General features: G+C 38.8%; 1 protein-coding gene across 7 annotated transcripts in view; it reads right to left on the bottom strand.

Annotated features, from left to right (window-relative positions):
* Positions 1-15,210, bottom strand: part of atf2 (activating transcription factor 2) — a 144,680-nt gene that overhangs the window by 20,640 nt on the left and 108,830 nt on the right. For 6 of the 7 annotated variants that reach the window (XM_080198947.1, XM_080198946.1, XM_080198945.1 and 3 more), the window contains 2 exons: positions 9,311-9,469; positions 228-434 (listed from right to left, as the gene is read on the bottom strand). In XM_080198947.1, the coding sequence (XP_080055073.1) occupies positions 228-434; positions 9,311-9,469 (366 nt within the window). Of the gene's footprint in view, positions 1-227; positions 435-9,310; positions 9,504-15,210 lie in introns of all 7 variants that reach the window. The other variant, XM_080198950.1, reaches the window with a different exon arrangement.

Here is a 15,210-nt window from a genome sequence, read left to right as displayed (position 1 = left end):
CTACAAGTCTCCACATAAAGGCAGAATAAACCAATACATTTCTTTCAAGTTTTGAAGCTAGAATCACGCTGGTATTAAATCTTGGATTAATACTCTAATTAACAAATAAGTATTTTCAAAACAATATGCCAGAAGCAAAATGTAGAATAAAATTTTTCTGACATAGATTACATAATGTTACAATGACTTTGTTAACTACATAGATAGAACCATACTTTACAACCTACCTGTAGTTGTACATTTGTTGAACTGAGGTCCTCTGCCTTCTTTTCAAGAGACTGCACCCATACTTTTCTCTTCTGTCTACACCTTGAAGCAGCTGCTCGGTTACGCTCTAAAAACTTGCGTCTCTTTTCATCTGGGTCTTCATTCATTGCTCGCCTCCTTCTACCACCACTGCTCTGAATCTGTTGTGTGGGCTGGCCTGGGGAGTCCTGTAATGAAACCACCATTCAATCAGCTTGCTGCAGCATAACAGTTCTCTAAAAATTAAACTCAAACCCCATTAAACAAATATTTTTAACCATGTTTATTCTTGTTTAGATTTTAATAAAGAAAGCACTTCTCAAACTTAGTTTTCATGCTCAGCCTGTAAGCAACAATTCAACTTTCAATGAGTTGTTTATAGTTAAAAGGACATATTGCTCAAAATGTGAACTAAAAATGCTAAAAAAATCTTGTTAAAAAAAGGGGGAAAATCTGTAGTTTCCCTTTTTACTGACGGAGCTGCTTTGTTTGCAGCACTGCCTGACTTTATCTCAATGTTTGTAATAATGCACACAACGTCCTTTAGCAAAGTAACACCTGTTCATAAATAAGAAACATTAATATGAAGGAAAAAAAACGCAGAAATAAAATTCATATCGATTCCCTTAATGACTCAATTGCCAACTCTGATGTTTGTTGCGGAAGTGAGACATAAAGGCAGGTTCCCTTTGTAAACGGGCAAGAGCTTGAAGTTTCTAGGCGTTCAGATTACCAGCAACCTGTCCTGGTCCCTCCATGCCAACGTTATAGCGAAGAAAGCCCACCTACGCCTCTCACCAGGTTTTACACATGCACCTTAGAAAACATCAGTTCTGGTTGTATCACAGCTTGGTATGGTTCCTGCTCTGTCCAAGGCCGCAAGAAACTACAAAAGGTTGTGAACGAGGCCCATCCCATCACGCAAACCAGCCTCCCACTCACTGACTCTGGCTGCACTTCCGTGCTCGGAAAAGCAACCTGTGAAATCAAGAACCCCATGAACCCCGGACACATTCTCTTTCACCTTCATCCATTGGGAAAAAGATACAGAAGTCTGAGGTCATGTAACAACTGACTCAAGAACATCTTCCCTGCTGCTTTTGAATGGAGTTACCTTATATTAAGTTGATCTTTCTCTACTATGACTGTAACACTACATTCTACACCCTGTCCTTTCCTTGTCTCATTCAGTATGAGTCATCTGTATAATGTGCAAGAAACAATACTTTTCACTATACTAGTACATGCGACAATAATAAATCAAAATAAAATTGATATGTTTATTTCTGAATTTGGAGAGGACATGGCATAAGTTAGCATATTTAGCAAACTGTCCTAGATGTTATTCATGGTCTGTATAGAGTTATGGTTTCAGCTGGGTAGATGGCAGAGATGTTGGGCACTCCTGAATTAAAGTAGGAAGGATGGGAGGAGATTAGTCAGGGTTCCTGCTTCTGATTGAACACCAGTAACCCCTGCTGAAAAATAAGCATACGTAGACGTTAGGAGGAGAAAAGCACCACAGTTTGACTGCAATGCCACCCTGGATGAACAGCCTTCTGGCAGTTATCACTTATGCAAATTAAGCACTTGGACAGGATCCGTGAGAGTGACTGTCACCAATGAAAGTGTACCCCAGCAGGAGTGAGTCTAGAAAATTGAAAATCAGCTAACAGTAACTGGACGAGCCAAAAAGAGTTTCTGATATGCCCACTAACATCCATGCATGTAACAATGACATAACTCTGATTCCAGGTGCTAATTTTTGTCTGTTTATTGCTAAATGGAACTCTGAGCCCAAAATCTCTCAAACTGTTGTCTTTTCTGCAGAAACACTATATAATTAATACTCAAATAAATACTAAATATAGGGTATTTTAGCAATATGGTTTTAATCTGAAATCATAAGAAACTGTACTGCCCGCACCCACCAATTTTCCTCACTTGCACTAGATGGCACTCTACTGTATAGCAGCCATAAGTCATCGTTAGAAGAAAAATAAAATTTTATAACGTTACTGATAATATTCCTACCATTTCTTTATTACTAGAGCTACATTATTCAGTTGAAAAATTCTTCTAAATTTGATACTTATATTGTGGATGATATACATGCCATTTACATATGGCAACTGTTCATTCAAATTTATCCTCAAACTTTTGAAAATAAACATTAAAAAGTTAAACAAATGTTATTTCAGTGAAAATACACATTTTATATGACAGGCTTAAAAACTATGAGGAAAATGGATTTGAATCAGAATTTTTAAAACTTTGCTCGTCCTAAAACTGTAAAATCCCACCCAAGGTGAAGGGACCTTTCCATGATCCGTCCCTCGCCTGCTCCAATTCCCATGGCGGGCAGGATGGTAAAATGCTGGCCACAATGTGGAAACATTTTAAAATGAAGAGAGAGACAGGGGCTTAGGCATCTCAGATATACAAATCTTGAGACACTGGAACAACAAACAAATAAAACTGTGGCTCTGTTGGGAGTCAGAAGGTCATGGGTTCAAGTCTCACATCAGGACTTAAGGACATAAGTCAAAACTAACACTCCAGTACAGTACTGCAGGAATGCTGTACTGCTGGGGATGCCATCTTTAGGATGAGACATTGAACAATGGTCCTGTGTATTCTGCCAGGTGGATGCGAAAGATTCTTTAGCACTATTTCAAAGTGCCATCTTTTCTAGTGAAGATAAATTGAAAATACTAATTTACTATCTCAGCCATGCTCTTGCCTTCAACAAGAGTAATCCTTTGTGGTTCCTTATTAATCCTAATTTTATTTTGGCTAGCCCTTTAGTTTTATGTTTATAAATCAATAACCTGTATTGGTTTAGCATTATTAGTTACTCCTTGACCACTATTTACCCCTCAATCAAAGTCATCACCACCTTGCTGGGAGCTTTTTTCTGCAAATTGGTTGGTATATTTCAACATTACACTTGTCACTATAGTTCATAAGTATTTCATTGGCTGTACAGGGTAACTGGCCATTCTGTAGTCATGAAAGTCATTATATAAATTTCAGTCTTTTTCTTTTATACTGTCAAAAATTCATGGAGCTGAAGTATTCCAAATGGGAACAGAATAAATAACGCTAAATCAAGATTGATTTATAAACATAAAAATAAAGGACAAGTCAAAATAAAGGTGGGAGTCATTAGGAATCACAAAGGAAATGTTCTTGTGGAGACAGAGAGCATGGCTGAGGTAATAGATGAGTCCTTTCCATCCATCTTCATTAGAGTTGACTAGAAAGGAGGATGCTACCAATCCCCCAGTAGAGGACATGGTAGCAACACTGGATATGATAAAAATAGATAAAGTGGTATTTAAAAGATTGGCAGTCCTTTAAGTGGGGTAAGGTGTTAGCGTGGATAGAGGATTGGCTGTCTAATAGGAAGCAGAGAGTTGGTATCAATGGATGCTATTCTGGTTGGCGGTTGGTGACTAGTGGAGTGCCGTAGGTATCGGTGCTGGGGCCTCAACTATTTACCATTTATATCGATGATCTGGAGGAGGGGGCTGAGTATAGGGTGACAAAATTTGCTGATGACAGAAAGATGAGTGGAAAAGCAAATTGCGTGGAGTGTGTGGAAAGTCTGCAGAGAGATCTGGATAGGCTGAGCGAGTGGGCGAGGACCTGGCAGATGGAGTATAACGTTGGCCAGTGTAAGGTTATCCACTTTGGCAGAAATAATAGTAGGAGGGATTATTATTTAAAAGGTGAAAAGCTGCAGCATGCTAATGGTGCAGAGGGACGTGGGGGTCCTTGTGCACGAGTCGCAAAAACCCAGTCTGCAGATGCAGCAAGTGATCAAGAAGGCGAATGGAATGTTGGCCTTTATAGCGAGGGGGATAGAATATAAAAGTAAGGAGGTCTTGGTGCAACTGTACAGGGTACTGGTGAGGCCGCAGCTGGAGTACTGTGTGCAGTTTTGGTTGCCGCACTTGCGGAAGGATATATTGGCCTTGGAGGGAGTGCAGAGGAGGTTTGCTAGGCTAATACCGGAGATGAGGGGCTTGGCCTATGAAGAGAGACTAAATAGACTGAGTCTGTACTCGGAGTTTAAAAGGATGAAGGGGGATCTTACAGAGACATAAGATAATGAAGGGGATGGATAGGGTAGAGGTAGAGAGATTCTTCCCGCTTCGAAAGGATAGCAGGACTAGAGGACACAGCCTCAAGATAAGGGCGGGGGTGCAGTTTAGATCAGAGTTGAGGAGGAACTTCTTCACTCAAGGGGTGGTGAATCTCTGGAATTCTCTGCCCGTTGAAGTGGTGGAGGCTGCCTCGCTAAATATATTTAAGTCATGGGTATATACATTTTTGATGGACAGGGGAATTAAGGGTTATGGGGAGAAAGCGGGAAAGTGGAACTGATCCACTTCAGATCAGCCATGATCTTATTGAATGGCAGGGCAGGCTCGAAGGTACTCCTGCTCCTATTTCTTATGTTCTTACTTATGTAGAAAGATCACCTGGTTTGGATGGGATGCATTGTAGGATAGAGGGGGAATCGCAGAGGCTCCTGACACAATTTTCCACAGTGCTACATGAATGGAGGATTGCAAATGTTCAGTAAAAACAATAGAAGAACAAGCCCAGCAATTACATGACGCTGTGGGAAACTGTATTGTTGGGGGAGGGAAGGCATATAAGGTGGGGTGGAATGTCAAAGTCACGGATGTAGAAGTGGTAAGAAGGTACTAGGAATGAAAACCTAGCCTTATAATGAAACAGGCCAATTTCTGTTTGTAATGAAGGGAATTACAACAGTCTTGAGGAAGTGGGAAATAAGTCAAGAGTAATTAGTGTGCATAACTTTAAGTTATTTACTAACATAACAAAGCGGGATTAAGAGATTTGTTTTTATAGTTATTTTTGCAGGATGTTCGTTAGGGCATCTAACATCCTATCAGAAATAGGGGTAGAAGCAGAATTCAAGTAGATAAATGATCGAAAAAGAAAAACATGGAGCAAGATTTTTCAGCTGTCCACTGTTGGGATTGTCTGTCTTGCTGACAGTGAATTCCCGCCATGGGTTCCCAGCATCAGAAATTGAGAGGTTGTGAACATTTGGAGACTTTGCCACTGGCCAATGATGGGCCACCTCTGCCTCTGCAAAACACACCATGGGAGGGGGGGTTGAAGTGAATAACTCTTCCATAGTCACAGTAAGTTGAAGGATCAAACAACCTACTATGCTAAAACGAAACGTAGGATTCCACATTCTTATGCAAAGTAGATTTACTTACTAACATTTTGGGGAAGGAAGACAGAGATTCCGTAACTTATCTGGAAAAAATAGTTGTTTCCTGCCTAATACACAGACCATTATTTCTTCATTTAATGAGGTACGTACAAAGCATATGTGTATGATAAAAGCCCAAGGCTTAGCTCTCCTCTCATTGCCTCTTTCTTTCCCCTTACCAATTCACCTCACCACCTCCCAACTAGGTTGTTCCAAGTGACATTAGTAGTCACCAAAGACATTTCTGCATTGAAGAAGTGGATGAAACTCAAAGTAGAAATTTTCTGAGAATGTATCCTGAAATGTCTAGGAAGTCAGAGAAGCAATAGCATCTGCTCTGACCACAATCTCTCAAAATCTCTGGATGTGGAAGTTAAATTGAAAGACTGAAGGAGATAAAGTGAATAAACCAGACAATTACACACTAATCACCTTAAGGCTGGTATTAGGTAGCATTCTGGAGTACATCACTCAGGGCAAAATTTATGTTCACTTAGAAAAACACTGATTAGTTAATAACAGCTAAAATGTATTGGTAAAGGGCAACTTATTTGACCAACTTAATGGAGCACTTTGAGTAAGTAAGTGTGCATTAACAAAGTAAAAGCAGCAGATGTGAAACGTACAGATTTTTTTCAAATGTTGTATTTATAAAGTGCAGCATAGGAAATTTGTTAATAAAATTAAGTTCCAGAGTATTATAGGGAATATGGCACCATGGATTGGAGATTGGCTAAATGCCTAGTGTTAACTGATGTTATTCTGTCTATAGAGAGATGCACAGTGGTTCTTCTAGAGATTAGTGTATGGACCGCTGTTTCCGTCTCCTTTTTTTTAGGAAACTTTCAGTAGGATGTCCAACATTTGTGCACGCTTAACTCCTTTCTTATACAGTAAATTTCCTGTGGCACTGCACATGGGAGTTGTTATTCAGGTGGTGAGGATAGAAGCCAGAGGAGAATTGCACAAGATACATTCTGTCTTATTATTTATATTCCATTATAAATGTGATAATAAGAAGTTTCAGTTGAAACTGAGGTTGTAAACTGATTACACTAAAAATACACTCTCCCGCCAGTGGGATGCTGTAGCATTTTTATTGGCAGGATGGGTGGGGGGAGTAATTCAAGCATGACAAATTTCCTTCGGTGGTTTCTCTTATAAACGTGGATGAAAAGTGTTGGTATTGAATCCAGACTTCAGTAGAAGGGCATCATGACAACATTTACATAAAAATAGGAAGCGCAGTTAGCATAAGACTTCAATGAATTCAGGAATAGCAGTAGGTCAGTATGTTGGTTAGGTCAAAGCTGGGTGAAACGTACTTGCTAAACTTCAACCTCTGTAGTAGTAAAACTTGCAGTTTTGGAATGACCAGATGTTAAAAGATCTCTCTGATTTTATTTTCCACAGACTTCAATGGAAAGGAAAAATTGTTGGCTAGTACAATGGATTACCATGTGTGGCTGACAAAATTGAAAGTTAGACCTGAAATTCAATGAGGAAGAAACATTTTAGGAGAAAGAAAAGGAGATAAAATGTACACCAAATGGTTAAACTAAATGGAGTAGAAGAGCACAGCATGATTGATTTAGATGCATTCATCTTTAAAAGTGAGAGGAAAGATTGATAATGCTGTAAAAAGTATACATGTTGAATCCCAGATTTAATATAGTATAAAAGCTAAGGAGCAATTCTTCAAATTGAGAAAGCAGACATTAAGGAAGCCAATGGATTTTTTCATGTTTTATAAAGAGGAATTATTCTTATTATGACTAATTTAGCTTTAGTCCCTTGAAATACAAGGGAGTTGTACAAGTCCCAGAATAACATTGGGCTCCATAAGAGGAAATATCAGCAGGATTTCAGTGTTTCATATATGGCAACTGGAAGCAAACAATAACACAAAAATAACTAAGTAAAACTTTATGTAATTAATAAAGCTGTTTCCTTACTGACAGAGGACACTTTGTAAAGGAAAGAACAGGTCAACAAAAAAAAGTTCATGTGTATCAAGCCAAATACATTTTTTTAAATTTCTGCAGTGATAAACGTAATGATCATTTATAAAATTATGAGAGGCCTAGATAAGACTGACAGTCAGAATCTTTTTCCCAGATTTAAAAAACTAATACTAAGGGGAATGCACTTAAGGTGAGAGAGAGAAAGTTCAAAGGAGATGTGAAGAATAAGTTTTTTTTTTAAAACACAGAGGTAGGTAAGGTGTCTGGAACATGCTACCAGAGGTGGTGGTGGAGGCAAGTACGATAGGGATGTTTAGGTAAGCAAATTAATATGCAAGGAATGGAGGGATTTGGACCACCATGAGCAAGCAGAAGGGATTAGTTGAATTTGAATTAGTTGAATGTTCAGCATAACTTCACGGGCCGAAGGGCCTGTTCCTGTGCTGTACTGTTCTACATTCTATGATTGATATTATTGTGATTTGCTATTATAGTATTATTTGAGATTATAGATGCATTTGAGGCACACTTTCTCATGTCTTATTGGAGTGTGAAAAGATAGGGATTAAAAAAGACTGAACTAGGTGCCCCAACATTCACACCATTAAAAGAAATGTCACTTCACACAATCTCTTGTCTGCTAGAAGTCTTGCCAATAAGAGAAAATCTCACTCCAGAGATTTCAGCATCAATTCTGCCCTGTGTAGTAAATTCTGATGCAGAAATATAATACAATGAAAGATGCCACCTTTTCTGTAACACACTCCCATGAAAAAAAACTTAAAAGGGATGACATTTATCATATGCACTGACATAGCATAGCTAAGGAGGGATGAGTTGAAAAAGACTGTCTTAGATTCTTTAGCTGGAAAGGTAAAATAGAAGTCAAATAGGATCAAATGCGTAGTCCTCTGGTCAGACGGCACTTTGAAAACTGTATTCATTCATGGTCACTGAGACACAAGAGTTGACATTGTAGTTGGGGTAATGCTCAAAACAGCAATTGACAAACGTCTGAGTTATGTGAGAAGAATGGAGAAATTTGTGCTTCTCAGCCTCAAGAGAGAGAATCTGAGAGATGTTCCTGCAGTTTATTTATTACCATCACAAGTAGGTTTACATCAACACTGCAATGAAGTTACTGTGAAATCCCCTAGTCACCGCACATCGGCGTCTGTTCACGTACACTGAGGGAGAATTTAACATTGCAATACAACTAACCAGCACGTTTTTTAGACTGGTATAAAAGATAACAAAATTGCATGGAAAAGGTAAATTTAGGAAAATTACCTTAACCTAAACCATGAGAGAAAACGATGGGTTGAAATTGGTAAAAGTTATATTTAGTACTTATCCATCAAGAAACTCTTCTTCACTCAAGGAATGATCAATATTTAACATGGATGTTTGGATACAGCACTGACGATGAAATATCTGGAATCATTTAAGAAGCACTTGGATGCTATAGTGGGAGGACTTTTAGGATCTTTCAAGATGAAAGAGTTAAGATAGGCTTAATGGTCTTCCACTACTGTAAGTAACTTGTTCATGATCTTCAAAATAATTATTTAGGTGCAAGTAATTTTAACTGTTATACAATTAGGTTTTATTAATGCCAATGCTGGAAACATGATTAAAAAGTCAAAACTGTTCAAGGTAACATCGTGATAATCCAATATGCTGTTGGGATTCACAGAACAATTTTTTAAAAAATGAACAAAAATACATTTTTTCTGTTAATACTCAGGACTATTCAAAACTTAGCATGGTCTAGTTTTAAAGAAGTAAAAATCATTATAGATTCATGAAGTGTTAATTTGGAAATCTTCTTACATACCATTGGTTGTGTAGAGGAAGTTGTAGACGTTGCAGCCTGCTGCAGTGACTGTGGATGAGTTTCCTTGGTCTGAATCCTCACTGTACCACTTGTTTGACCAATGGTATTATTACCATTAGTAACCTGAGGGAGCTGTTGTGTTAAAGCTGCCTTTAATCGCTGCAAAAAAAAACAAACCAAACCAGCAGTTTCACTGGTATACCAAAATATATCAGTTAAGATTCAAGAGAATTTACAAATACGCAACATCTAAATCAGTAGATAATATCAGGCAGACTTTGGAAACTTCTTCAACTAAACATGATTTCACAAACCATTTGTGTGTTCAGAACATAACTATACTACACATATTTTGATGCAGTGAAGAGTGTCCATTTGGATGTTAAGAACGTGTTGTGTTTTAATTTTTTGAATCTTTTATTGCATTACTAAGTGTCACTTCTTTCTCTATTCAAAATGAATATACCAATCTTAAAAGGACTGGTGAAACAATAATGTGTTTTTTATTTGAAGATAAGACTACTTACAAATAAGATTTATCACAAGACAATATATAGTACATCTGATCTCAATGGCTGCTGTTTGTAGATTGAATACACATCATGGGACTAATACTTCAAATCTGTGGGCAAAATGGAAACTGAAAAATTCCTATATTACACAAGGTACCTAATTCCCTTCCAGAGAGTTGTCAATTCAGAAAGTTTATCTACCACTGATTAAAAATTAGTCAGGCTAGTAAACAACTGCAAGGGATTACATCAGTTTGAATGCTCACTTGCTATCCTAAGGATGCCTATTTTCTTTGGGAGGAGAATCATAGAAGGCGGCCATTCGGCCATTGAGCCTTCACTGATAACAGTCCCACCCAGACCCTATCCCCATAACCCCATGTATTTACCCTGTTAGTCCCCCTGTCACTAAGGGTCAATTTGTCATGGCCAATCAGCCCAACCTACACATCTTTGGACTGTGGGATGAAACTGGGGCACCTGGAGGAAACACATGCGGTCATATAGAGAACGTGCAAACTCCTCACACAGTGATCTGAGGCCAGAATTGAATCCGGGTTCCTGGCGCTGTGGGACAGCAGTGCTAACCACTGTGTGGGGGGGGGTGTGGGGGGGGGGAGAAGAAGGATGAGGAGGAGGATGAGGATGAGGATGAGGATGAGGATGAGGATGAGGATGAGGATGAGGATGAGGATGAGGATGAGGAGGAGGAGGAGGAGGATGAGGATGAGGATGAGGATGAGGATGAGGATGAGGATGAGGATGAGGAGGATGAGAGAAAAGGCAGTGTCAATGTTGCTGAACTAGTAACGCTAATGCTCTGGATTATGGGTTCGGATCCCACCTCTGGTGGAATTTAAGTTCAGTAAATAAATCTGGAATTAAAAAGATAGTCTCAGTAATAGTCACTGTTGATTTTCATAAAAAACCCATCTGGTTTGCTAGTGCCTTTTAGAAAAGAAAATCTGCCATCCTTACCTGGTCTGGCCTACATGACCCACATCAATATGGTTGACTCATTAATGCTGTCTGAAAAGCCAAGCTATTCAGTTGTATAAAAAACGTTAAACTGTCAAGAAAAGTAATGAAACCAGACAGAATACCCAGCAACGACTTAGCAACTGGAAGCAACAATGGCAAACCTAGCCGACCCTTCTTACTAACAACTGGGGGCTTGTGTGAAAATTGAGAGTTGGCCCACAGACGAGTTGAGCAACAGCCCGAGATAGTCATACTCAACGAATCATACCGTACAATATCATAGACACTACCATCACCAACCATGGGTATTGTCTGTTCCCACTAGAAGCAGCAGCACAGTGGTATACAGTCATGAGGGAATTGCCCTGGGAGTCCTCAACATCGACACCACCATCCCCATCCCCAGGTATGTTCTGCCTGTCCATCCACCACCATCTGGGTATGTCTTATACATCCTTCCACGTTCAATACCACATGGAAGAAGCACTGAGGATGGCAAGGGCACAGAATGTACTCTGGGTGGGGACTTAGATGTCCATCACAGAGTGGCTCAACAGTACTGCTACTGATGGGGCTGTAGTCATAGCTGCTCAAAGTCCTGACCACATTGAGGGTATTCTCCCACCATGCTAACTAGGACTGATTTTGAACCGATCCAGCAACTCAAACTTGGCATTCACAGCTGTCAGTCATCAGCTGATGATTGCATAGTGTTCAGCACCAGTTGTGACTCTTCAGATACTGAAGCAGTCTGTGCTCATATGCAGCAAAATCTAGACAACAGTCAGGCTTGGGTTGAAGTGAGAAAGTAACATTCACACCGCACAAGTGCTGAGCAACGACCATCTTCAATGACAGATTCCAACCATCACCCCTTCACATTCAATTACATCACTGAATACCCCAATATCAACATCCTGGGGTTACCACTGAAACTGAACTAGACCAGTCATATAAATACCTTAGCTACAAGAGCAGGTCAGGGGCTTGGAATTCTGTGGTAACTCACCTCCAGACTCCTCAAAGCTTGTCCACCATCTACATGGGATGATTCATGAAGATGATGGAATACAGTCCACTTGCTGCAACAACACTCAAGAAGCTTGACACCATCCTAGACAAAGCAGCCCGCTTGAGTCGCACTCCATCCACCACTGATGCACTATGGCAGCAGTGTGTATCATCTATAAAATGCACTGCAGCAACTCACCAAACCCACAATCTCAATCATCTAGAAGGACAAGGACAGCTGGTGCAAGGGAACACTGCCGCCAGCAATTTTCCTTCCATATTCACACTATCCTGACTTGAAATGATATCTCCGTTCCATTGTTGGGTCAAAATCCTGGAATTCCTTTCCTGAAAGCATTGTAGGTGTACCAACACTACATGGACTGCAGCAGTTCAAGAAGTAGCTCATGACCACCTTATCAAGAGTAATTTGGGATGGGCGATAAATGCTGGCCTAGTCAATGATGCTCACATTTTTCATTCTTTGAGAGAAAGAATGAAAAAACGTAACACTGTCAGTGGTCACAAAGTAGAATACAGCTCAAATTGCCTTGCCCGCTTGAATGAATATGACTACTCTCATGACCAATTTTATCAGGGGGGAGTGTCAATTTTTGGAAAAATTAGATACTGCACTTTTTTTTAAACTTTTCCTCACCATCTTAAAGCTTATAGTGATTATTTTTTCTTCATCCAGATTAATTGCAACCACATGGTGAAACGATACAACCCACAAAGTTTGAGTTCGTAGCAACTTTGATTTTTTTTTCCAGATGCTCCAAAGCTGAGGTTTTCCCTCCAAATAAAATTACCGTCTGTTAAATCTGAAGTCATAAGCTAACTTGAACAGGATGGAAAAACAAACCCTGTTTGGACTAGTAGTCAAGTGACCATCCACATTCTGTTTCTTTTGGCACTTTCCTAAAGAAATCAGGACTTTACTTAAAAAGAATGCTTGACAGTACCCAGAGGGGAAAATAATTATCTTCTTTTGAAAGATCTTGATGATGGAACTTCTAGTTAATGAGCAACTGATAATGACAAAGAAAATGTGGTTTAATTTTTAAACATGCTAAACACCGTGGTTGGGGTTTTAATGGGATTGTGCATATGAAGTGAGACTGTGGTGGCAACTATCATGAAGAAGGTCTCTTAAAAACTTTGAGCTTATTGTCCACACTGCCAGCCTAATCAGAGGATGGGCACTATTGACAGAGCTGACTGCTACTGAGGCTTAAAGGAAAATGACAGGACATTTTTCTTTGTAGGGATCAATCAGGGAGGCCTCATTGGTTGGAGGGATAGCCCCTCCACTGGAGGTGTTGGGGCTGGCCTTTGCTGCTGGGAGCCTCTAAATGTAATGGCCTCCCCTGGGAAGCAGCTGATAGTCTCCCATTAGGAGGAAAGGTGGAGGGGATGCTCTGCTGCCCACAAAATGCTGGCAACCTGAACAATGGCGTTGATTGGAACTTTTACTTTATTGCCTAAATTGGCCAAGTGCCTGTTTTTATCTCAGAAGCAGGACTTCATTGGGGATGCTCTTCTGGTTTGGTTCCCTGGCATTTTACTTGCCCTCCTGCCCCTTGTGGACTGATAAAATCTTACACGCTAGGTACTTCCAGTTTTCCTACGCAGCTGCTCATCATACTCTTCAGGCAGAAGGGAAGCAGCAGTTCAAACAATATCATGATCATTGCCAGTGCTTGACTCCTTCATGATGGGTACTGCTTTAATATAGCAAAGTCATTGTCCTATTTGTCTCTCTTATTGTGAAATACGCTGCTTCTACCTAGTTGAGAATGAAGTTAACCTAATTTCTGACTTTAATAACAAGTACAGTACTAAATGAGCATCATAGCTGAGGCTCATTTCCAGTAAAGCTAACTTTGTTCAGCAAGAGTAAATTTTGCTTTTCCAAAACACTTAATTGAATTAAAACAATGAGCATTAGTTTCAAGAGAGTACTGTTCTTCAAATAATCTGAAATGAAGAGTTCTTAAAAAAATTTATGGTTTGATAAAAGTACTTATACTGAAGTAAGGATTATTTTCATTCTCTCTACAGTAAAGAGGTAAATAAGTAATATATTAAATATGGTACTAATGTACAATTATTGTGTCAGTTCATAACTTCGCAGTGAATTACATAACCGAAGGAAGAGTTCAAATAACAGCTAGTTTTATTATTCCTGAAATTAAGTATCCATTCACCATATCTGCTTAATTATTAGGAGGTATTATGGAAGGTTTGTTTTTAATATTACATGTCTTTAAGTTATATGTGGTATATTTAAATTTGGCTGTTTACGTTTCTTTTTAAGGATTCTGTTCACAAAAAGAAAATCGTGCCACCTGAGCGAAAGTCAAGTTACAAAATTGTATCTCAACAGATTTTCTGTATTCAAGTGAAAAGGATATCGAAATGAAATGTAAAAAAAAAACACATTCAAAGGCAAATCCACAGAGTATGCAGTACAATGTTTTTAATTTTTAAACACTAAACTGAGGTAAACATCATAAATTTAAAATATATTATCACTTCCTGATGTTTCAATTACTACAATGAGTACATAGAGAAAACAACTAATCTCAACTGGTGGTAAATGGTATTCAGCATTTCTAAAAGAATGCTTGGAATAGCATTAAAACTGAGAATTCTACTTTACTCTGCCTACAGAGAACATGGCAGAAAAAAAGCAAACCTTGTGTGCTAAACTAAAAAAATGTCCTTATTCCTTGGTGCACAGTGCAGTGGTGAAATGGTGGACGGTCGAGAGTATGAACAGCAAAACCATAGGGGAAAATGTTTCAGTAAATGTTCTATCTGAATATCAGAAACTAAATTGATTTATATTGCATTTTAGTTCGAAATTAAAATGGACAACACCACGTGGTATGAATTGCAAATGAAGCATCAACAATAAAGCTGGCATTTTTAGATCCGAACAATTGAATTGAATTTGAGCTGTTACTCAAGTTAAAATTACTCTACGAATTACTTTAGAATTAAATTTAAAGACAAAAATTGAGTTATGCAGCATTAAATGACAAAGCCTGTTGTATTTGATTTTTGTAAATGTATATTTTTCAATATTAAACTGAAGAGTGTGAAAGGTGAAAACGAAGTTACTGCTTTCAGTTGAACCATGTTTAACAAATTCTAGTTGTTCAAGACTGTTGATTTTGATTGTTCCTTCTGGAGAAGCACATGAGAGATTTGTGAAGTCTCTTTTCTTATTACAAGTTGACCACTGAAAGTTTTAATTCCTAAGCTTTATCAGCCATTTAAAACATGTCAGTCATGCAAAACTGTTAACCATCCACCCAATTAGTCACTTCATACTTTTAACTTTACTGAACAGTGAACTACTTATTTTTATATCTGTAATCTGATTCT

Source organism: Carcharhinus amblyrhynchos, chromosome 11 (genome assembly GCF_965287045.1).
Source record: "Carcharhinus amblyrhynchos chromosome 11, sCarAmb.v2.hapA, whole genome shotgun sequence".
NCBI lineage: Eukaryota > Metazoa > Chordata > Chondrichthyes > Carcharhiniformes > Carcharhinidae > Carcharhinus > Carcharhinus amblyrhynchos.
The sequence above is the reverse complement of the archived record's forward strand: the minus strand, read 5'-3'. Positions and strand labels throughout refer to the sequence as shown.